The sequence below is a fragment of the Macaca nemestrina genome, chromosome 4, assembly GCF_043159975.1.
Source record: "Macaca nemestrina isolate mMacNem1 chromosome 4, mMacNem.hap1, whole genome shotgun sequence".
NCBI lineage: Eukaryota > Metazoa > Chordata > Mammalia > Primates > Cercopithecidae > Macaca > Macaca nemestrina.
This window is the reverse complement of record NC_092128.1, coordinates 186,127,232-186,152,312: the sequence shown is the minus strand read 5'-3', so window position 1 is coordinate 186,152,312 and position 25,081 is coordinate 186,127,232. Positions and strand designations below refer to the sequence as shown.

Genomic DNA, 25,081 nt, shown 5'->3' with positions numbered 1-25,081 from the left:
CGGGGTCTGGCTGCCAGCATGGAGGTCAAGGTCCGCAAGAACGTCCTCTTTCCCCACTGCAGCAGGCGGCCAGCACCACATAACCATTCTGGGAAACAGCAGTTCCTGTCCCCTCCTCCTCGCTTCTAAATGCACGGGCACACATCCGTCCCCCGACTCCTTCAGGTGGCCCAGGTGATCAAATCGGCCAGTTCCAGAGAAGGGTCAACTTTGACAGCCCTGGGTAGGCAACCCAGATGCCCTTTGATGGGTGTCAAATGAAACAAATCTGCACATAGGCTAGGGGATTTATCGGAAAGAACACTGAGAGGGAGGATGCTCCATCCGAGAGCCCCACAAGCCTCCGGAAGGCCAGGCAAGGACGGCTCCTCTCATGGGAGGGGAAGGAGGGAGCAGGCTTGGCAGGGTTGTTGGCGGGGATGGATAGGCCCAGGCGGCAGCAGCGTCCGGAGGTTCCTGGGGCTGAATCACCCTGAGGTTTGCTACCGGGAGGGAGGGAAGCTGATTCGATTCTGAGACATCTGGGGAAGCCGAGAGGCCCCACGACCCACACCGGGAAGCAGCCAGAGGGATGCAGAGCAGGGCGCAGAGGCCACAGCTGCAGGGCAGGTGGTTGTGTCACCAGAACCCTGCTGGCAGCCCTTCCTCCCCGGGGAGCTGTGTCTGGAGAGGGGGCTGTGGAGAAGCACTAGGGTGAGACCCAGTCGTGCAGTGGTCCTGAGCCCGCGGGGTGGGTGCCCTCCTAAGGTGAGGAAGGGACAGGAGAGCCAGCCCCCGCTCTGAGGACCCTGTGGGAGCCAGGAGGGGCCTCGCCAGGCCCAAGCCTCTGCCCTGGCTGTGGGATACCCAGCCCCAAAGCAATGAAGAATCCAAATTGCTGCTGAAGGCCCGGGCCATGGTGCTGAGTTCTGGCTGTCCCAGCTCACCAGCACTGCGGGGGTGGTGGCCAGGAGGACAGAGCTCAGACACCTGGCCCCACATGCGGCCATGCAGCCCAGCCTCAGGAGGCCACCATCCTACAGGCAGGCCCCCAGACAGAGGGGCACAGGCACAAGCACAGGCCCCAGGTCCCCTGGCCATGGAGAAGGCATCATGCGAGTGTGTGTGTGAGTGTGTGTGTTGTGCGGTGTGTGCAGTGTGTGTGGTGTCTGTGTGATGTGTGCAGTGCGTGTGATGTGTGCAGTGTGTGTGTGTCTCTGGGTGTGTGATGTGTGCAGTGTGTGTGTGTCTGTGTGTTTCTGGGTGTGTGATGTGTGCAATGTGTGTGTGATGCTTGCAGAGTGTGTGTGTGTCTGGGTGTGTGTAATGTGTCCAGTGTGTGTGTGTGTGTGTGTGTGCATGTGTGGGTAGCCCCAGCCCCTGGGTTGTCCCCTCTTGTCCTCTGGAAAGTAAGCACAGCCCAGCCTGGCCGTCCCCTCAGAGTCGCACCTGGAACGAATGCCGCCCACAGAGCAGTTCCCCCCTTTCTGGAGACTTAGCTGCAAGCTGTGGGTTGGTGGAAGCTTGTGGTATGTGGAAGCTCTGGGTTGGTGGAACCTCTGGGTTGGCGGAAGCTCTGGGTTGGTGCAAGCTCTGGGTTGGTGGAAACTCTGAGTTGGCAGCAGCTCTGGGTTGGTGCAAGCTCTGGGTTGCTGGAAGCTCTGGGTTGCTGGAAGCTCTAGGTTGGTGCAGGCTCTGGGTTGGCAGAAGCTCTGGGCTGGCAGAAGCTCTGGGCTGGCAGAAGCTCTGGGTTGGCAAAAGCTCTGGGTTGGTGGAAGCTCCGGTTTGATGGAAGCTCTGGGCAGAAACTCTGGGTTGGCAGAAGCTCTAGATTGGTGGAAGCCCTGGGTTGATGGAAGCTCTGGGTTGGCAGAAGCTCTGGGTAGGTGCATGCTCTAGGTTGGCAGGAGCTTGGGGCTGGCGGAAGCTCTGGGTTGGCAGAAGTTCTGGGTTGGTGGAAGCTCTGGGTTGGCCAAAGTTCTGGGCTGGCAGAAGATCTGGATTGGTGGAATCTCTGGGTTGGCAGAAGCTCTGGGTTGGCGGAAGCTCTGGGCTGGCAGAAGATCGGATTGGTGGAAGCTCTGGGTTGACGGAAACTCTGGGTTGGAAGAAGCTCTGGATTGGTGGAAGCTCTGGGTTGGTGGAAGCTCTGGGTTGGCAGAAGCTCTGGATGGAAGCCCTGGATTGGTGGAAGCTCTGGGTTGACGGAAGCTCTGGGTTGGCAGAAGCTCTGAATTGGCAGAAGCTCTGGATTGGTGGAAGCTCTGGGTTGGTGGAAGCTCTGGATTGGCTGGCGGAAGCTCTGAATTGGTGGAAACTCTGGGTTGACAGAAGCTCTGGGTTGGTGGAAGCTCTGGATTGGTGCAAGCTCTGTATTGGTGGAAGCTCTAGGTTGGCAGCAGCTCTGGATTGGTGGAAGCTCTGGATTGATGGAAGCTCTGGGTTGGTGCAAGCTCTGGATTGGTGCAAGCTCTGGGTCATGTAAGCTCTGGATTGTTCCACGCTCTGGATTGGTGGAAGCCCTGGCTTGGCAGAAGCTCTGGGTTGGTGGAAGTTCTGGTTGCAAGCTCTGGGTTGGTGGAAGCTCTGGGTTGGTGGAAGCTCTGGGTTGGTGGAAGCTCTGGGTTGGCTGAAGCTCTGGATTGTTGCAAGTTCTGGATTGGTGGAAGCCCTGACTTGGTGGAAACTCTGGCTTGGTGGAAGCTCTGGGTTGGTGCAAGCTCTGGGTTAATGGAGCTGCTGGAGTCCACTCAGGTCCAAAGCTCCTGTACTGGTACACCTGAGTGTCTGGTGAGAGAAGTCTCCAGAAACAAAAGAGGAGGCTCAGGGTGAGCCTGTCTGGTTTGACTCATTTGTACCAGATCGCACTGGGTGGCAGTTTTATTCGGCACAAAACTGAGCACATGTCACATCAGCACTAATTGTTGTGGGGCGGAAACAAATAGCTAATGACTAAAGGTGCCGAGGAAAATGCCCGAGGCACTGCTGCCATTTCACACCCGTGCAGCGCACCGTGCCCTGGCCAGCTGCCTTTGCTGCTAATTATGGGATGGAGCCCAGGAGGTGGGGGGTCTCCTCTAATGGAGATGGGTCACCCCCTCCAGGCACTGGAAGTTCTCCTCTTCCTCTCTCTGTGCTGGCCATCCCCCTCCCTCCCACCGGAAGCCCTGCTCCTTCTGCCTGTCCCCTTCACGCGTCACACCTCTCCTTCGAGTTGAAATGGTTGTTCCTGCCATGTATTCTCTCTCTCATCCTTCAATGGCCCTGAGCAGTCTACAGTAAGCAAAATGACATCAGAAAATCCATGTTTTAAAGAAAAATCCTTCCATTTACCAGAAGGCGAAATGAGGATGCTGCTAAGTGCTGAGCCCCATGTCTTACTTCCAATAGGTTTCGATTGACAGGAATGGGTTGGGGCTGTGGCTTTCCAGGTGGCATCTCTAAATCAAGGGTTTGTGCACCCTGTCCTGGGGTCTGGGTAGCGACAGGAGTGCCTGTTGTGTTTTATGGGGCACCCACTGTGTGCATGTGAGGGGTGTGTGTGCCAGCACGGTCAAAACTCACAGCCCCTTGGGAGTGGCCTTGGCAGCCCACAGGTGTGCCAGCAACCCCGGAAGGCCAACGTGACCTTTAGTCCAAGATGCTGCCAGCCCTCTTCCAGGAGGTGGGCACAGCGGGTTGAGGTGGGGGCAGCACTGGCTTCTGGGTAGTGTGGCCTGGGTGGGCACTCACTGCCTTGAGGAAGGGAGGGAAAACACTGCAGCTCCTAGACCCAAGCAGGCTGAGCTGTTGCAGGGTAGGGGGATAACAGCGACAGTGACCCCAGAAACAAGCAGTGAACCCTAGCCCCACCTTCTGCAGTTGTGGCTAAGAGCCCAGCACACTTCCTCTATCAGGAAGGGGCAAGGAGGAGGGTTCAGACTGTGGATGACCAGGGTTAGCAGCATGACGTGGATGTCCACAGGGAAGGGCTGGGGCTCACATGGCGTCCACACCTAGGGGACAATCGCTGGGCACGTGAGTGTTCACAGGGGTTGCAGCCTGAGAGCCCCGCCAGCAGGGACTGGGAGGCAAAGTCATCCCAGCAGAGAACCATCGCTATAAAAAATGCCTGCAAATAAAAAAAAGTCAAAATATGAAAGTCACGGGCAAAAGACTTCATAAAAGAAGAAACTAAAAAAACAAAAAGATACTAAACCCACGAAAAGATGATCAGGTGCGATGGCTCATGCCTGTAATCCCAGCACTTTGGGAGACCAAGCCAGGAGGATCAGTTAAAGCAAGGAATTCAAGACTAGCCTGGGCAACATAGCAAGACCCCGTCTCTACAAAAGAGCAAAAAGAAAAGATGTGTAGCCTTATTAATAACCAGGGAAATGCAAATTAGTAGACAGTAACTCAGACGGACTGCAATCGGAGCTCCACGTGGGAAAACCATTTGCCATGATCTGGTAGAGCTGAGCACAGGTACACCCCATGACACCGATTCCACCCCTAGGACCCAGAGAGACTTGCGGAATAATGCTTGCAGCAGCATTTTCTATAATAGCCAAAAATCAGAAGCAATCCTGATGTCCACCAGCAACAGAATATGGATACACAGATAAACAGTGGAACACTATATACCGGCATGAAAACAAACGACCCACGGCCACGCACAGCTGTGGGGTGAATCTCACATGTGAGGCAAGACCAAGGGAGAGAAGCAATCCCAGCTGGGTCCATGCAGTATCATCTTGTTTACCTCAAGTTCCAAAACCACAAAACGAAGCTTGATGTTGTTTAGGGATGCATGCTCACATGGAAACCCTAAGACAAAACAAAGGAATGCACATCACGAAAAGTCAAAATGTCTCTTACCTGCAGGGTAAGATGCAGAGCCACAGAGTCAGGGGTTTTCATCTGTTGTCTGCGGCTATATCCCAAATGCTTAGCACAAAGTGTAGCACGTAGCAGGGACTCAATAAAGACTTGCTGCATGAATGAATGAATGAATGAATGAATGAATGAATGAACGAATGAGATGCGACCCCAGAGGGTGCACAGGCCGCTTCTAAGGTTCTGGTTAAGGTTCTATTTCTTAATCTCTTAATCTGGGAAGAGGTTCCCCTTTTTTTTTTTTTTTTTTTTTTTTTTGAGATAGATAGGGTCTTACTCTGTCACCCAGGCTGGAGTACAGTGGGACGACCACAGCTCACAGCCTCCACCTCCCAGGCTCAAGCAATCCTTCCACCTCAGCCTCCCAAATAGCTAGGACCACAGGCATGCACCACCATGCCCGGCTTATTTTTGTATTTTTTGTAGAGACGGGTTTCACCATGTTGCCCAGGCTGGTCTCAAACTCCTGAGTTCAAGCGATCCTCCTGCCTCAGCCTCCCAAAGTGCAGGGATTACAGGCATGAGCCACTGCACTCAGCAGGCTACCCATTCTTTAAAACATGTATCTGTATTGGACGTACTCTTCTGTATGTAGTATATTTTTCACAATAAAGATAAAATTGTTTTAAATCACAAAAATGTTTGAAAAAACAGTAGTCTGGGGACAACTTGTATTTATACACGAAAGACGTCAAATAACGAAAGCCCTGTGATTTTAGAGCAAAAAATAGACAAATAGAAGAAAATAATGAGTACAGAAAGTTCAGGGAAAGGATGTGGAGTCATTATTTTTCCTTTCCTGCGTCCCCGAAGAGCCCAGGAAACTGAGTTGGGTTTTGCTCCATTTCTTGGCAAATGCAGAGAAATACCACGAGCTTGCCAAGGAAGGCTGGCATGGGCGCTCTGTAAAACTGAGATCCTCCCAGACCCGGTGGGGGCCAGGAGGGAGCTCTGCCACGCCAAAGAGCTCCTGGCCGAGCCACCTTCCCACAGGGACGCAGAAGCAAGGCTGCCAACTGGTACAATTACCAAAGGGGCCGGGAGGGCATCGGGCTAATGTTTCTGCATACAGAAAAGAGAGAAGAGGAGCTAAGAAGGGGAATGGAGGGGAAGAGGAAGAGAAGAGAAGAGACGTTCTCAGCCCTGAAGTAGACAAATTAGAAAATCAAATCAAATAAAAAAAGGAACCAGGAGAGGCCACACCTTAAACATCAGGAAATGGAAGTAACCTTCCTCACACTTGTAATCCCAGCACTTTGGGAGGCCAAGGCGGGCAGATCACCTGAGGTCAGGAGTTCAAGATCAGCCTGACCAATTGACGAAACCCCATCTCTATTAAAAATACAGAAAGTTAGCTGGCCATGGTGGCAGGCCCCTGTAGTCCCAGCTACTCGGGAGGCTGAGACAGGAGGACAGATTGAATCGGGAGGTGGAGGTTGTAGTGAGCGGAGATCACGCCACTGCTCTCCAGCCTGGGTGACAGAGCAAGACTCTGTCTCAAAAAAGAAGAAGGTAACCTTCCTATGTGTTGGGTTTCCCACCCCAAGTTGTGGGGAGAGCCACCCCACAGCCCACTGCTTAGGTCTGAGGGTGGCGAGGAGTGAGGGTGACCAGTCAGCCGCCCCATCGGGGCATGTCCTGGCTCTGTGTTTTCCAGACTCAATGACCATGGGCCACAATGGGAAATAGATTTTCCACCATGATCCAGTGTGTGTCGTATGTGTGTACCCGTGTGTGTAGCACTGAAGTAAAGGCTGTGAACCAATGCATACTTCCACTCCACTCTATTCTATTCCTTCTTTAAAAATGCTGGTGGAGACCCACTGAATTAATTTCACGAGCCACCCATGGGCTGTGATCACAACTGGGAAAAGATCTAAAGGTTTTGATCCTGGGATCTACGCACGAGCTTGCCCCAGCCCACACACTCTCTGAGTGTATGTGAGGGTGCCTGTGTGTACACATGTGTGAGTGTGTTTGTGTGTGCATTGCATGTGTGCATGTGTATGCATGTATGTGCATTCATGTAGGTATCTGTGTGTGCTCACATGTATGCACTGTGTGTGCATGTTTGTGTTGTGTGCATGTGTGTATGTGTTCATGCATGTGTGCTCATGTGTGTGCACTGTGTGTGCATGTTTGTGTTGTGTGCATGTGTGCATTGCTCATGCATGTGTGCTCATGTGTTGTACATGTGCATGTGTGTGTTCATGTATGTATGCCCGTAGGCATGCATGTGTGCATTGTGTATGCATGCTTGTGTTGTATATATGTTCATGTGTGTGTGCCTAGAAATGAGTCCATGTCTTCCGATCACATTTTCAGAGGTGTCCTTGATCCTCCAAACCCACACCAGTCCATTATGTCACAGATGAAGAAACCGAGGTCCAGGGAGGCCTCAGTGAGTCAGGGGCTAAGCAGAGGCAGAAATCCCTGTTGACTCCTGCTCCAAGCCGAGTACTTGAGCCTGTGACTCAGGGCCCAGTCCCTGCTGAGGAGCTCCAGCTGCCGCTTCAGGCCTGTCTGCTCCCCAGGAGACCTGTGCTATATCTGCACACTGTCTTGCAGTAAAGGTCCCCAGGCACTGACCGCATCAGCACTGCCAGGAATCCTGGGCAGCAGCCCCAGCAGACCCCAGGGCTGGCCTGAATGTCCTGTGGAGCCAAGCCCTGGGCCCAACACCATCCATGGGGCTTCAGCTGCTCAGCTAGCTATGGTGCACGTGGCACAAGACCCACAACAGCAGGACCCACGACAGCCCTCAGAGCGATGGTCAGGGAATGGGCGGGTGGGAAAATGGAGCCACGGAAGGATGAGGCCAAGGACCAGCCCAGTCAATAAGACCAGAGGCCTGCACAGAGCCAGCACCAGCTGCACCGGAGACCACAAGAAAAGAGCCCCCAGCACGGGGAGAATCCATGGAGCACATGAATATTTTAATAGCGCTTCACAGAAAACAGCCCTGGGTACCTGATCCCCAGGTGTCTGATTGCTGGAGTGGCTGCGTGGTGACCAGCAGGGTACGGAGACCTGGGGCAGACCCAGTCTTGAAAGAACGGTTGGCTCCTGCTTTGGAAACAGAAGCCTCTGCTGAATTCCACCCTGCCACCGGCCCAGGGGCCTCAGCCTCTGGAGCCCATCTCCTGAGTGTGGAAGGGTGACAGTGACACCTGCCTCCTGCTGCTCCACACCTGGCCCCTGGGTGGCGCTCAGGATCAGTGAGTGTTGGGCCCAGTCCCCTTTCCTCTCGCTCCGCCTCCTCCTCGCAGGGCACCTGTGAGTGGGGCCGCAGGACCCCTCGGGAGATAGCGGAGGGTTCGGATGCTGAGCAGGCAATCACCTGCCATGTGGCTGATCCAATGCAATCATTCTATCAGAATCACTGGACTACACAGGGCCAGGCCCTCAGCCAACCTGAGGGTAAGCCGTCACAAACACCTGCTGTTGGGTGACCTGCAACTGGTTACGTCACTCCCGCCCCACCAGGACCAAGTGAGACACATTCAGCTGTGGGTAACAGAAAGGCCAACCCCAGCTGGATTTCGCAAAACCAGAAAAATCCAGAGATGGTTGGACATGGTTCCCTTTCTCAGGGGTTTCCCTAGCTCTGCCCTCTTCCCTGCATGGGCTTTGCCCGGAGGCTGCCACAGCCCAGGTCTGTGCATGACCACGTCAGACCAGGACGGAGAAAGGTCACCTTGCCCACGCTCTCCGTGGGAGGGGAAGCCTCTTCCCAGAGCTGCACTCACCCTTCCTACAGCTCAGCAGTCTGGACGGATCGCCCAACCTGAGTCAGCCTCCATCTAGGGAAACAGCAGGTGCTGACTGCGGGGAGCACCCATCCCTGAACCCACAGTCAGAACAGACTCAGTCCCAAAGCAGCACGGCTACCCCACAGTGGACAAGATGCTGGAGACAGGAGGCCAGGGACATGATCACGAAGCCCACGTCGGAACAGCATGGACCAAACGATGGTTTTGGCCACATCCCAGTTCCCAGATGTCCCAGACAACCCTCACATGCGAGACTATCTTGCCTTTGGTGTTCAGATCTCACACATCTGGGTCTACGCATTTATAGATGCCCTCCCTGGACCTTGGGAAAGGCTGGCTCAGTCCACAGTGTGCCCCTGGGGTGGTGGCCCCTCCAACCGCCTGGCTTGGGCACTGCTGTCCTCTTTTGCAGGTCGCATCTCAGCCTTTTGAGGTCAGCCTCCTCCTTGCCTTGCCTCTCTGCTCCGTGACAGGGCACGGAGCCCTCCCTCAGATCCTTCCCAGGAATGTAACAGGTACCAGGCCTTCCTGAAAGTTTGGGGCCCTTGAAGGGAACTTGATGTGAGCAACCCTGCTTTCCACAGGGGCTCAGCCTCCTCCTGCCCCAGGAGTGACCTCACCCACAGCAGTGAGAGAGCCCCGAGCATGGCTTTCCCACTCCAAGTCCAGGCTTTAACTACTCAACAGACAGCCAACATCTGCCTCTAAGTCTTCAATCTCTGCCCAAAATATACCTCTTTGGAGCACAATTGGTTGGGCAAATATTCAAGGACATTTGCAAAACATTCCCATCCACGGCCAGGTGGCCTTTCCCTTTGACCCCCATTAAGAACACAGAATTAGCCAGGCATGGTGGCACATGCCTGTAATCCCAGCCACTCAGGAGGCTGAGGCAGGAGAGTTGCTTGAACCTGAGAGGCAGAAGAGCTGAGATCACACCACTGTACTCCAGCTTGGGTGATAGAGCAAGACTCCGTCTCAAAAACACAAACAAACAGAAAAAGAACACAGAACAAGAAAGGCCAGCATTCAGCATTCACACATTTCCCAAGGTCTGTCCTCTTTCTATGCCTTTATTCTCTCCTATGTCACTTTGCATTGATTAAAAGTTTTGTAAAATTCCTTTTTTCCATCTGTCTTTTTAATATCTTTTTAAAAGTATCTCTTTAATAGTATCTTTTTAAAAGATACTATTCCAAGTATCTTTTTAAATTTTAGCAGGCATTGCTGACTTAAAGTCTAAATCTCTCTCCAGAATAGCACAAAATCCTGGTCATCTTTAAATCCCACCTGACCAATGTTTTAGATTGTTTTAAAAGCCATCAAATAGAAGTCCTTTGGTGAGTGTATACTGTTGGTGAACTCCTGGTTTTCGTGTATCTGAAACGTCTTTATTTTGCTATCATTCTCGAGTGATAGTTTAGCTGGGTATGTAGGGAACTGATTGTTCTCTCAGCAGTTTGAATATAGTATCCTGCCTTCTGACTATATAATTAACAATGACTTTACTTCAGCACATAGAATAATTTACTCTATCCCAGGGTTTCTGATGAAAAGCTCAAGGTGCTTACCACTTCCCTCCTCTAACTTGGTGGGACATGAACTCCAAACTTGGTCTTCCCAACACTGGCCAGATTATGAAATGTCTGCCCAGCTCTCAGTCTCCGGCTGTTCCTACTTTCTGGGCTTTCTGGAGTCTTGGCTTGCACATGCAAACTTTAGGGATCAGCCAAGGGTTTCGGGGAAATTTGTGCTAGATTTAGGGGCTCCCCTCTCTGTAGCTTTTTTCTTTTTTTGGCAGCCCTGAACTCTGGCCTCTGACCTCTCAGCCCAACAGAACTACTGTTCCACTTCAGCTCCATCCCGTATGGGGCAGTCTGAAGAAGGACTCAGAGCAAACCCCAGATAAGCATGGCTCCCTTTTTTGCAAGGGTCATACCTCTTTCGCTCGGGTTTCGGTTTTTTTTTTTTTTTTTTTCATGCTCTATGTCACTTTCCAATGCCCTCAAATAATGGTTGTTTCTATTTTGTCCAGAGTTTATAATCAGCAGGAAGGTTAGCAAAACTAGCATTTTCCAGGACACTGGAAGTCCTTGGTCAAGTTGGTTTAACTTGAAATGGCATCCCATAGGGGGTTATAAATTCATCAGAGGGGAGACGGTGCCCGCCATGGCACAGCTTCGAGACCAATGGCAGCTTCCCTCCATGTGTTCTCTCCCAGCGTTTTCTTGCCTCCTTCTCATTAACCCATGCATGGAAAGAATGGGTACCTTTTCCAGGAAGTGAGGAAAGAAACATCTGATTTAGAGAAAACATAACCCACGGAGACACAGATCTGCTAAAACCCATCCCCAGTTTATGCTACTAAAGGCTTCCAGCCGGGGGCGGTGGCTCACACCTGTAATCCCAGCATTTTGGGAGGCCGAGGCAGGTGGATCACCTGAGGTCAAGAGTTTGAAACCAGCCTGACCAATATGGTGAAACCCCGTCTCTACTAAAAATACAAAAAATTAGCCAGGCGTGGTGGGGTGCGCCTGTAGTCCCAGCTACTCAAGAGTTTGAGACAAGAGAATCCCTTGAACCCGGGAGGTAAAGGTTGCAGTGAGCTGAGATTGCACCACTGTACTCCAGCCTGGGTGACAGAGTGAGACTCTGTCTCAAATAAATAATATAATATAATATAATATAATATAATATAAATCTTCCAGGTCTTCCAAGAACAGAAACATGGCCCCCGGCTGTGCATGTGCAGAACCATGGAGGTCCCAGAGTGAGCAGACAGTCGTCCCCAAATACAAACACGAGTCTGTTCTGTGCAGAAGCTGCCTCCAGCTTTGAAGTGGTGGTTTCTCATGTCTCCTCATCAAGGATTTGCAGCGACTTGGGGTCCAATCTCCCCCAGGTTCCCATGTTTCCTGAGTTGTCTGTTTTAGCTGTGGTGATGACGATCGACCTCTCCAACCACGGCAGTGGCCTTGGAGGACAATTCAAAACCATCAGGCCCTTAAAGACAGGATGCAGATCTCAGCAGGCCTTGTGTCATTTGTCATCACTGTTGCCATCGTTGTTTTCACCTCTACTTATGTGCCGCAGCAGAGTAGACTTGGAAAACAACGGAGATTGTTCCATGTATTATTGTTAATCAGCTACACTGATTTTTATGCGACTTTCTTTCCACTTTCAAATTCCATCCTGGGGGAGAAAAGTTTCTTGGATCCAGTCCAGCCCTCCTCTGGCGAGATGGTTAAGATCTCCACCCCCACAGCCCTGCTCGTGGCAGGTGCAGCCCAGCCCAGGAGGTCGCTATCTGATGATACCTTCCCAAAGGCCCTTTGAGCCACAGGTGTGCACACCTGCAGGGACTCAGAGAAGAGCAGCTTGTTGGCATCTCTGGAAACAAGTTGAACCACGGAGCTGAGTTCGGTTCTGAAATCAAAGGGCAAACAGATAATGACGCATCCCAGGGAGACCGACCACGCTTCAGCCAGGCCTCTGTGCACCAGGGGTACCTTCCTGCCACCCAGTCGTTCAGAGAGAGCCTCCAATGCCCCACCCAGGAACCCACCTCCACAGAATCAGGTGAACTCATCCCTCCAGATGCTGCTGTGTGCCAACAGCGACCTTGAGAGAAAGGGCAGAAGGGGAAGTCAAAACACAGGACGGCGGAAGACAAAATCCTTGCGGCTGATGGAGTGAAGAAGGATGCACCAAAAACTATGAGAATCGGCAACATGAGGGCCACATCCATGCCGTGAATGAAGTGCCCTGGGCGTGCAGAGGAAGGCGTGAGACTACAGAGGCCGCGGTGGTGTGGGATGGCTCCTCATCTGCTCCAAATGACAAGCACCGCATCCACTGCTGCCACTGGGTACCCCAGACATGCCTTTGTCTCGGTCATCGCACTCAGCCTGGCCTCATGTGACCGCTGGGTCTTCGCGGCTGGTTCATCCCCATGGTGTGGTCACTCACAACTGGTAACAACTGTAGTCCTTCCAGGTGGAATCTGTGTGTTTAAGACATCACCACGCCTGTGCCACACACAAATGGAGGCCAGTGATTGTTTCTTCAGCACACATGACCCGAGTCAGGGCCTGACCACTCACCTCCAGCAGGTTTAGCCAAATCAACCCTCCCTCCCAGCTCAAAACAGTTTTGGTTTCTATGTTCCAGTCTATGTTCATCAAAGACTGACCGAGGAGTGTCTGTGGACTCAGCACGAAAAGGCTGTCTGACTTTCACCCATTCAACGGAGAAACAGCAGGGAAGTATCTTTTCTTGTCTTTTTTAGGCAGCCTCGGAAAGCTAGAAAACGTAGCTGAAATAATTCCCCCTTTAAAACCTGCCCTGGTGGCGAGCGCACTGTCTTCATTTGACTGCCTCAATAATTAGTCAAATGATATGGGTGCTCCCCCTCGCCGGCGAGCCTCATCTCCACCCGCTTGCATGCTAATTTGCCAAAAAGCTCCAACTGCATTTGCATATTTTTCCATCTAATTTAGCCTGATCGCAATTTAGAGCAGGTGCAGCTCCAGCAGGCAGCTTGAGCAATCAGCCAGGCCCCGGTGGGCTGCGCGGGAACTCATTTAAAGGGCCCCTGCCTGTCGGGGCTGGCACAAACCGTGCTGCAAGCCCATTCCACACAGTGAGGGGCGAGCTCATGGACTGGGTTGGTTGTCCCCATCAACCCCACCACTTAGTGGGCACTGAGCACCCAGGACCCCTGAAGAACTGCAAGGGTGCCAGGGAATGCCCTCTGCCCTTCATGAGCTCAGGCCTGGGACACCTGAGTGGCCACAAGGCCAGAGTATCCATGTGCTGAGCCGTCTGGGGGCCCTGAGGCCACTGCCCAGCCGTGACTAGCAGCAGAGCCTTGGTAGCAGCTGCCAGCCCACCCACATCCCCTCGGCGGCAGCCTGCGCTCAGCAGAGCCCAAGGAGGCCCTGAAGTCAGCCCGGGAGGAGAACCTGGTAACTGGAAACTCGAGGCCAGACAGAGGCACAGTGGCACTCAGCACTGGCATCTGTGAGCCGCCTGTGTTCACACGTGTCTTGCATTTAGCTCACGGGCATCACCCAGCTGCCAGAAGAGCCTGCCTGCCGTGCCCCCATCCAGGACCCAGCCCTCCCACTGCTCTGCCCACCCGCCAAAGAAGACGGCCCCTGAGACCCCCTTTCCCGAGGGCATTCTGGACAGGACCCCTCACCCTGGCCACTGTGCACGTCCAGACCCGGGCTAACATGGGAGTGGATGCATGTCAGGAGTCACAGCATGGAGTGGCAGCAGCTCCAGCAGACGCAAGGCCACCCCTGGGATGCCGCTGATAAGGATGGGGACCCACCATGGGCAGCCCCGAAATACAAAGTCTCCCATCCAGCTCCAGCCACGGCCTGCCCTGGCTAACACTGGACATTTGCCACCAGGGGCCCACAAACGTGGGTGAGTTCCCTGCAAAAACCAAGTACCTAGGCTCAGGGCCACTTTCTTTTCAGCAGCCCACACAGCCCACTCACAGGGACATACACACACACACACACTCTCACACACAGCCGCTCACACCACACTCACACACTCACACACCTCCACACAACCACTCACAGGGACACAAACGCATAGTCACTCACACCACACTCACACACACACCTACACACAACCACTCACAGGGACACACACACACAGCCACTCACACCACACTCATACACACACACCTACACACAACTGCTCACAGGGACACACACACAGCCACTCACAGGGACGCCACACTCATACACACACACACACAGCCACTCACACCACACTCACATTCACGCCACACTCACACACACACCTACACACAACCACTCACAGGGACACCCACACACAGTGACAGTCACACCCACACACACACATAACCCCCTCACGGGGTCACACACACCCACACACAACCACTCACAGGGACACCCACACTTACACACACACCTACACACAAGCACTCACAGGGAAACACACACACACACACACAACCACTCAAACCACACCCATACACACACCCCTACACACAACCACTCATAGAGACACCCACACTCACACACACACATAACTGCCTCAAAGGGTCACACACCCACACACAACCACTCACAGGGACACCCACACTCACACACAGGGACAGCCACATTCACACACAACCACTCACAGGGACACACCCACACCCACACACACCCATACACAAACACAGAGACCCACACTCACACACACACAGGGACACACACACACACACAACCACTCAGGGACACTTACCCTCATACCAACTCACTCACAGAGACACCCATACTCGTACACACTCACACATGCACACATACACATTCGCTCACACACACACAGACACACACACACATGCTCATACACATGCACAGGGACTCACACACACATGTTCACATACACCCAATCACAGGGGACCCACAGGGACACACACATGTACGTGGACCCTCATACACACACTCATACACTCACCCCCACTCACAGGGACACCCACACTCACAAACACACACATTCTCACACATACACACCCACGGGGACACACATACGCACTGTGCACATATACAGAGTCATTTGGACACAAACCACAAACCCAGATTCATGAGCTCATGGACATGTGTACACACTCACACATCAGTGAACACACACACAAACACACCCCTCTCACATGCACAATTGTGCATGCATACACACTACTTGAGGTGCACACTAGTCTTCCCCTCACCGTGAGGAGCCCTCGGCCCTGTGGAGGAACAGCGTGAGTGGCAGCCCACAGCAGGTGGCCAGCACGGTGCAGGAGGGCGGCTGAGGGGGACGGTGCCTGCGGCCATGGCAGGCATGAGCAGACCCTCTCACGTTCACCTCTGCAGGCAGCCGCCCCCACGGAGGTTCCACCCAGCCTCCTCACTCACCCACCCGTGCTCCTGAATGGGGCATCTCCCCAATCTCTAAGTCACAGTTCCTCCAGCCCCCTACAGCTTTGCCCCCCAGGCCTCCTGGCCCCACCATCCCAGACGAGGACCCCAGCCAGACTCTGGCCACTTCCTGGGAATCAGCCTCAGGGATGACCCACGCCTTTCTGTCCTCCCGGCTGCCTCACCCTCCTGTTCTCACCCTTTGGGCTCAACTTGCCACTCCCACCCTCAAAGGCACACACACACCACACAGGTGCACACACATGCATAAATATACACACATCACACACACCACAAACACTGCACACAGGAACATGGACCCACCCATGCACATGCATACACAAGCACCCATGTACACACAGGCACTCACATAGACACACATGCATGCATACACCACACAAACATGCAAATACACAAATCATAAGTACACACACCGTACACAGATACATAGAAATAACCATGCACATCCTCACAGGCACCCACAGACACACATGCACACACACACACCCATCATGCACACACACCATAAACACATGTACTCACCACACACAGATTCACAGACACATGCATACACATACACACGCAGGCACACACAGACACACATATGCACAGACACACACACACAAGGCCAGTTCACTGTGCTCTGGGCCTGACCCTCTCTGAACTGAGAAGGTCATCGCAAAGGACTCATAGCTCTTAGAAACCCTCTTTCCCATCCAACACCCGGGGCAGCCCAGCTGTCTCAGACCCTCACTGACTCACTGTATCCCATCTCAGGGGGTCATGACTCCACTGGGTCTGCCCACCACGCCGTCGCCAACAGCCTGACCTTCACAGGGCCCACTGGTCAGCCTGCTGGTGATGTGATTCAGAACCCACTTCACAGGCTGCCTCCACTATCTCTTCCTTCCCCCTCTTCCCCACCCATCCCACGCCCCCCACTCCATGATCAATCCCTGGTCAGACTTTTTAGAGGTGACTATTTGGTTCTATTTACTCTTGCATCCCCCTTTTTGTACCCTGGATTAGGTCACCAAATGAACAGTAAGATTTAGGGCAATCTGACCTGACAATGATGATAATGATGGTGGTGACAATGATGGTGATGATGGTGAAGGTGATGGTGATAATGAGGAAGGTGGTGGTGATGATGATGGTAACAATGATGGTGATGATGGTGAAGGTGATGGTGATGATGACGAAGGTGATGGTGATGATGAATGTGATGATGGTGATGATAATGGTAATGATGAAGGTGATGATGGTGATAACGGTAATGATGATGGTGATGATATGAAGGCCATGGTGATAATGATGAAGGTGACGGTGATGATGAAGGTGGTGATGATGATGACTGATGACAGTGATGGTGGTGAAGGTGATCGTGATAATGGTGATAGTGATGATGATGATGATGGTGAAGGTGATGGTGATGATGATGATGATGGTGAAGGTGATCATGGTGATGGTGATGATGATGGTGAAGGTGATGATGGTGATGGTGATGATGGTGATGATGATGGTGAGGTGATGGTGATGGTGATGATGGTGAAGGTGATGATGGTGATGATGATGGTGAAGGTGATGATGGTGATGGCGATGGTGATGATGGTGATGGTGATGATGGTGAAGGTGATAGTGATGATGGTGATGGTGGTGGTGATGGTGGTGGTGATGATGGTGAAGGTGATGGTGATGGTGGTGATGGTGAAGGTGATGATGGTGATGGTGATGATGATGATGGTGAAGGTGATGATGGTGATGATGATGATGGTGAAGGTGATGATGGTGATGGTGATGATGATGATGGTGAAGGTGATGATGGTGATGATGATGATGGTGAAGGTGATGATGGTGAAGGTGATGGTGATAATGGTGAAGGTGATGATGGTGATGGTGATGGTGGTGATGATGGTGAAGGTGATGGTGATAATGGTGAAGGTGATGATGGTGATGGTGATGGTGATGCTGATGATGGTGAAGGTGATGGTGATGGTGATGATGATGATGGTGATGGTGATGATGGTGATGATGGTGATAATGGTGAAGGTGATCATGGTGATTGATGGTGATGATTGGTGATCATGATGGTGATGATGTGAAGATGATGATGGTGAAGGTGATGATGGTGATGATGGTGAAGGTGATGGTGATGATGATGGTGAAGGTGATGGTTATGGTGATGATGGTGATGATGATGGTAATGGTGATCATGGTGAAGGTGATCATGGTGATTGATAGTGATGATTGGTGATCATGATGGTGATGATTGAAGATGATGATGATGGTGAAAGTGATGATGGTGAAGGTGATGATGGTGATGATGGTGAAGGTGATGATGGTGATGGTGATGATGGTGATGATGATGGTGATGATGATGGTGATGGTGATGGTGATGATGATGATGGTGATGGTGATGATGGTGATGATGGTGAAGGTGATCATGGTGATTGATGGTGATGGTTGGTGATCATGATGGTGAAGATGCGAAGATGATGATGATGGTGAAGGTGATGATGGTGATAGTGATGATGGTGAAGGTGATGGTGATGACGATGATGATGGTGAAGGTGATGATGTGAAGATGATGATGGTGATGATAGTGATGATGGTGATGGTGGTGATGACGATGATGGTGTTGGTAATGATGCTGATTAGGTTGATGATAATGTTACAATTGATGAATAACTCACTCTGGGTCAAGTAGTAAGCATGCTAAGTATTTAACATCTTCTCATCTTCAGAGCAATTCTATAAGGTGGGTATTATTAGCTCCACTCCACAGAAAACATCAAGACTTAATGATGAGAATCTGCCCAAGGTCCCATAACTAACAAAGATAGGACCCAGGCCTCTCTGACCCAAAGCACATGTGCATCCAGAGCTGTGCTTGGCTGGGATGGAAAGAAGCCCAGCACTGCCTCTAGGACCTGAAGGAGGAGTCTCCCTGCAGCTCCCGCCTGGAGCACAGGGGTGGACACCAGGGACTACTGTTTTCAGAGCCCTTCCAGCACCCTGGGGCTTCCAGAGTTCTCTGCAGGGAGACGCCTCACTTCGGTGCCCAGCTGCCTGTGGAATTGTCTTATCAGGCAAAGATGTCACTGAGAGACCCTGTCCCTCCCACCTTGCCCTGTCCCCATTCTGCCGTGTGCACGGCTCTCAAAGCTGCTGCTCTGGGGACCCACACCCACCTCTCGGCCATTCAGCTTGCTCTGCTGTCTTCACTTGGAACTGTGGTGAGCTTGGGGCTGTCAAGATGTAGCCCGACAACACCACTTTCTCCCTCAGAGGTGGACTCCTGGGCTCCCTCTTCCCTTTTTAATTTCTGTCTGTTCTTTTTATCTAAAGAAAACAAACAGAAGCGGCTTTGAGGTTTTCTGGCCATGTGGCCACATCCCCATCACGCAGTTCTCAGAGTGTCACAGCTGAGGTGCAGAGCTCCACACTCAGCACTCCCTGCCAGGGAAGTTTGCCCACCTGGGAGCACCACGCCCTTCCCCCAGGTCCTGGGTCATGAAGGGGCCTGGCTGGTTAGAAGCGGGAGAGATGGGAAGGTCCACTGGGATCTTCCAGTGGCACCTATGGTAAAGGAGCCAGCAGGTTCTGGAACCCAAGGGTGCCCTCCCAGCCACACAGCCATCCTGAGCACCAAGGGCCCTCTCATCCCGCACACACAGGGGCAGCCCCACCCTCAGCCCTGCAAGACATTGCATGGGGCGGTCTACATAGTGGGGCAACTCTGGGTGTCTTAGCTAGTTTGGGGGGAGGTGTGCCCCACACCACTTCCTGTGGGGTGCCGTGAGCCCACAGCTTCCACTGGGAAGGGCAGGAACCAAGGGGGCCAATTCTCCTCTCCTCCCCACATGCAGTCAGCTCTGGCCAGGGCAGGGCTCCCAAACAGAGGGAAAGCTGTCCCAGGGCTGCTGAGGATCCCCAAGGTGCCACAGGCCATCAGGACGATGCCCCCTCTTCCACCTCTGCATCTGACTGTGCTTTCCCCCCACCTCATACCCATGTGTGTTGTGAGCACACATCATGGCGGAGAGAATGCATGCAGACCCCTGGCCAACGGTGACGCTGCCCTGCCAGGGCCCTGGGAGCAAGCACCTTCCACCCAATGCACACGGGAGACCGAAGGGGAGACCCACCCCCGTGCTCCCCAAACACACGCACTCCCCTGCTCTCACGACAAGCATGTGCTCAAGCGTGCAGACGGCTTCTCCAGGCTGAGTCCCAGTGGCCTGCGGCAGGCAGAAGTGTCCTGCTCAGTCGGGCCATTGGCTCAGTGCAAAACCAAAGGGACGTGGAGGGGGCCAGCAGGTCCTCCCAGAGAGAGGTGGGAAGAGCCTGGGGGTCCACCAGGCCCCAGTGTCCTGAGTTCCTCTATGCCCACGCCCTTTGCAGTGACTCCGCTGCTCCTCCACCAAGAGGTGGAATCTCTCCCGCCCTTGGATCTAGGCTCATCTTGTGTCTTGTTTGGAGGCAGCTGAAGGGATAGTAGCCAGTTCCAAGCCTAGGACTCCAGAGGCCTGGGGCACTGCACTCTCCCCCAGACCCTTGCCTGGGCCGTGAACACACACCCTGGCCAGCTGCTGGAGGATGCAAGGCCACAGGGTGCAGGACAGGCACCCCAGGAGATGGCCGACCCTGAAGTAGAGAGAGACACCAGCTGACCCAAGGTGAACTCATTCATGAGGAAACCTGGTCGAGACCCGCAGAGCCACCAAGCTGCATCCAACCTCAACTCCTGAGTGCAGAGTCATTTGCTAAATAAACCCTTGTTTTCAGTCACTCAGTTTGGGGGCCGCTTGCTGCCAGCAGTAGCTAATGAAACAAGCAGCTTTCCTGCAGTCAGGGCTGGGACCAGTCACAGAGGACCCAGGAAAGGAGCACACCAGAATGCCCAGGGCTGGAGATGCCGCCTTGCCCCACCGACACTGTCTGCACTTTCCAAGGCTGGGACGTTACACGTACCCTTGCTACGATCTAGCACAGCGGCTCTCGTGCCCCTTGTGGCACTGGAGGAATACAAAGAGCTGCCATGGATTGAGCTCTTCCTACGTGCTCAGACCACAGAGGAGCTCGAGGAATGTTTGGGAAGGAAAGGCTGTGAAGAGGGCACATCCGGCGGCTCAGTTCTCAGAGGAAACCCGCTGGGATTTCCAGGACTCCAGGACTGTCCCAAAGAATACTCTTCTGCCTGAATCACTGCAACAACACAATGGTGCAATCGCACAACCACGCAACAACACAGGCTGCGGCGTCTCTTCCTTTGCACCTTGAAGATGAGAAAGGGCCTAATATTTTATGAGTCTCCCATCCTACCCCCAAGTGCCCTGCCCAGTGTGGATGTGGAGCAGTCAGAGGTCTCGCCTGGCTGATGGGCAGGTGCTGACGACCCTCCTGTCACCTTGCCTGCTCTCCTCCTCCTCAGATTACTGCTGTCTCCATGAGTGACAACTTGACTGAGCAGGCCAAAGCCCCTGACAGCAAAGTCCAAGGTCCTCGTGGCCGTGGGCAAGGGGCGAGGCTGCTGCTCCCACCCTGTGCTGACACCCAGGCCCTGCCCTCCTCTGACAGACGTTCAGACCACAGCAACGCTGTCCAGAGGAGAACTCCAGTTCCCTGCAGGCCTTGTGTCCTGAGAACTCCTCAATAAACTAACTCTTCTGATGCAGGGCAAGAGAGCCCTAAATTGGGGCTTAGCCTAGGAGGGTTCTTGGCTTCGCCCAGGAAAGAACTCAAGGCCCAGCCGGTGGTGTTAGGCAGCAGCTTCATTGAAGCAGCCATGCACAGCCACAGAGCAACAGAGGCGCTGCTGCTTACAGAGCAGGGCTACCCCGTAGGCTGTGCACCCAGAAGAGCAGCCCAGACGCAGTTCTGCAGTCATGTTTATATCCACTTTTAATTATAGGCTGATTATGCAGTGATTTCTAGAAAGAGGGTGGTAACTTCCATGTTGTCAGGTCATTGCCATGGAAAGAATGGTAACTCCTGGTGTTCAATAGCAATGGTAAACTGACATAGCAGCTGGTAGGCATGTCTGATGGGAAGCTGTTTCCCCCTCATCCCTGTTTTAGCTGGCCCCCAATTTGGTTCAGTGTCCAAGCCCTGCCTCCAGAGTCAAGTCCCACCTCCTACCTCACTTCCTAGGCACCACCTTTCACTGATAGACTCTAAGAGCTGTCTCTGGGCTTAAGAATTCCAGCAAACCAGGTGCTGTCTTCCGGAAGCTTCCTTCACCAGGGAAGCCCTGGCTCAGGCCACAGCCCATGAGGGCGGCAGAAAGGGTACAGCTGGAGAAGTTTAGCAGGCAAGGCTTAGCTCAGGCAATAGTTTGGAGTCGGGGGTGCCCTTAGCCTCCTGGTGCCCACAGCCCCAAGGGCAGCATTCACAGGAACTCAGCCAGGGGACCCAGGTGATGGGAAGGCTTTACAAAGGGGGCCCACAGCTGAGGCTCATAGGAAGGGACCCCTCCAGCCTCAAGCACAGCCCCTGTGTCCATCTGCAGCTGCACCATGGAGGGTCTCTGGGAAGCTGGCCGAGCCCAGAGGAGAGGATCCCAGAGGACAAGGGGCTTTCCAATGAGGCCCCAGCCTGGGAGGACAGGTCACCGGCCATGGGCTTGATTCTGCCCAGTGGCCACCCACTGCAACCTCTGAGAAAACCTCAGGGCCACTCACGTGTGGAAGTTGGGTCAGATTTCCCTTCACAGAGCTCACAGGGGCCCGCTCCAACTCTCAGACAGCCCTCCAAACACGTCCCTCTGCCTCACTTCCCCTCCCTAAAACAATCCCAGTGACACTCCCTCCCAGGGCTGTGTCCTGCACACCACCAGACTGGAGCAGGCACTGAACAGTGGCCAGGGTTCCCCCTTCTTCACTCCCAGACACACAGGTGTGGCTCCAAGAAGGACCCAGGGGTGTGCACGCTGCCTGTGAAAACCAGTCCACAGCCCCTCTAGGCATGGAGTCCTGGAGGAAATCTGGGTCATTGCCGTGGAGCAAATGCGTTTCTACCTGGGGTGTGCATGGTCACACATGCACCCAAACATGGACACACGGGTGTGCATAAGCGCATAGATGCAAACGGTGCATGCCCACACACACACACACATGCACATCCATGCAGGCATATGTGAGTGGAGACATGCAGGCATGTGCTCACAGACACGAGCACACACACGTGCATGCACACTCAGGGCCCGTCGCCAGGGACTGCACCTCAGTAGACACAGCACACGGCGCAGCCCCTCCCCGCTGAATGTCGTGAGTGTTTATGGCCCACAGCTCTTTCCTCCCCTGCTTTGTTGAGCCAAAAGTGGGTCTGTGACAACTTTGCTGGGCAACAATCAGTGTTGATCTTGGCCACCGGGGCTCAGATGACAGTATCAGATGACCTGTCTTTCTCTGCAGAGAGCCCTCCTCCTTTCCGTTTGCAACATGCAGTGTGCGTAGGGGTGTGTGTGTGCATATGCTTGCCTGTGTCTATGGGCTGACGCACTCCCTGTCTGGGTTTTGCTGGCAGGAGGCTGAGGATGGGGCATGAATGGAGGGGTTGGGTTTGCAGGATCTTCTGGAGTGGTGTCACCCCACTGCACAGCCTCACCGTAGAAGGGATGCCAGCTCCATCCTGGGCTGGGTGAGGGCACAGGGAAGCCCCAGGAGTCTGGTCCCCAGAATTTCCTATTGCCTGTGCCTGCCCTTCCCTCCTTTCCTGGCCCTGGGAAGTCACCCCCCACACATAATTGTTAAGGTCACAGTTGACCCACTGAATTTCCCCAGCAGCCCTGTCTGGGTATTGGAGTTCCCTCCAGTCACATGGAGAAACTGAGGCCCAGAACATCTGAATGACCTGGCCTTGGACCAGCCTGGGGACAGTGAAGGTGGTTTCCAGTTTACCCATCCTTGAACCAGGGCCATTCACATCAGTAGCACAGTGACATTCTCTAGCACATGTCTGAGCTGCAGGCCGGGCAGGGAAGAGCTGTGGGCGTGGTGGGGGGCCCTTCCTCGGGGTGGGGTCATGACCTTACCCGGCAGGGGGATTAAGTGGAACTGGGAAGGGGCTGTTTCCGGCCTGGCGGTGACGCGGGTGGCTTCCAAAAGGAGTTTCAGGAGATCCGCCAGGGTGGGAGCAGGAACACTGGGGAGGCGCTAGACACAGGACAGGAATCCCGGATGTGGCGCTTCCCACCGGGCGGGGTCCCAGCGGCGCCACTGCCATCAGTGCAGGGACCCTGCCCCTCCCCAAGCCCCTGCCCCGTGAGCCCTCCCTGCACAGCCCCACGGCCCCGCAGCCCACGGATGACGGACTTGCGTAAACCCAAGGGGCTGACTCTCTCCCGTCCATGCAGCTGGCCAGGGAGCAGGGGACCTGGCTCCGGCTGTAGAAGGGGGGAACAGGAGAGGAGGGTAGAAGGAGCCCCCATTTGGCCGTGCAAAATCGGACAGCAGCGCGCCATCGAGTCGGCCACGGCAGTGTTCACAGCGCTGGAGCTCAGGCCCCGACCACTGCCCCGTCCCCTCCAGACTTCCAGGGCTGGGCTCTGGGAAAAGCCAGGCTGAGGCGAGGTGAGAAGGCCCCCTCCTCACCCACATGCCCTTCCCACACCCCAACTCGCCTTCCCTTGACTGACACTGCCTGGTTCCCGCTTGGAGCCTCAGTTTCCTGGGCTGCAAAATGAATCCATCAACCTGGCTGCTCAGGGATGTCAAAATGTTCACTAAGATCTGGCATCAATGATCCGGGGCCAGGGGACTGTCAGCATTGTTCCCACCCCAGCACCCGCTTCCTGCTGTGGGCGCAGTCTCTTCTCCTGTCCTGGACTCCAATCTGTCCCAGGCAGGGGCAATTTTATGGCCCACCCGCCTCTGGGACTCCTCGCACCCCATCCCAGTAACGGGGCAGCCACCCCATCCCCAGGTCCTCCTGGACCCCAGCCCTGCCTTCAGCCCTCCTGGACCCCAGCCCTGCCTGGAGCCCAGCCCTGCCGCCAGCTGTGCCGGCCTGAGCACCCTGGGGCCTGCAAGCCCAGCTGCACAGAGGAATTGTGGGCCCTTAAGAGTCTGGGAGCCCAGGGCCTTTGGGCCCAGAGACAGATACCCCTGCCTGGCATGGGGGACAGGCCTGGGTACTAAGTGGGCCCACGGCAGGAAGCTCACTCCTGGGCAGGTCAGAATTCATGTCAGTGGCTCTGGCGAGTAGAGATTGCTTCTCATACCCAGGCCAGTACCCAGGTCAGTGCTCCCCAGCGGGCAGGCTTCTAGCCAGCCCCACCTGTCCCTGAGATAAACGCAGAGGGCCCCGAACTCTGGTGGTTACACGCCACTTGCAAGGGTCTGCTAACACCGAGATAAAGAACATATTAATTAGAGATCATTTTACTGCTTTTTATTTATTTATTTGTTTATTTTTGAGACAGAGTCTCACTCTGTCGCCCAGGCTGGAGCACAATGGTGTGATCTCAGCTCACTGCAGCCTCCACCTCCCAGGTTCAAGCAATTCTCCTGCCTCAGCCTCCCA

At 53.9% G+C, this 25,081-nt stretch overlaps 1 protein-coding gene across 5 annotated transcripts; it reads left to right on the top strand.

The window, feature by feature from the left end:
- The first annotated feature begins 3 nt into the window (after positions 1 to 3).
- LOC139363016 (uncharacterized) lies at positions 4 to 22,116 on the top strand. Of its 5 annotated transcripts, none has more exons than XR_011622861.1 (3): positions 4 to 355; positions 11,339 to 14,066; positions 19,961 to 22,116. XR_011622861.1 is itself a non-coding variant. In XM_071095773.1 (2 exons), the coding sequence occupies exon 2, from the start codon at positions 16,850 to 16,852 to the stop codon at positions 17,636 to 17,638; it is 789 nt and encodes a 262-aa protein (XP_070951874.1). In that variant the 5' UTR covers positions 18 to 174; positions 11,339 to 16,849; the 3' UTR covers positions 17,639 to 22,116. The 5 variants fall into 5 exon arrangements, 3 of the variants coding, with proteins under 3 accessions (XP_070951874.1, XP_070951873.1, XP_070951872.1); XR_011622860.1 differs by having other exon boundaries at positions 18 to 355; positions 11,339 to 20,235; positions 20,345 to 22,116; XM_071095773.1 differs by having other exon boundaries at positions 18 to 174; positions 11,339 to 22,116.
- The last annotated feature ends 2,965 nt before the right edge of the window (positions 22,117 to 25,081 follow it).

Excerpts from the sequence above, each read along its gene's own strand:
- LOC139363016 (XM_071095773.1), top strand. The coding sequence starts at position 16,850 with ATGAAGGCCATGGTGATAATGATGAAGGTGACGGTGATGATGAAGGTG.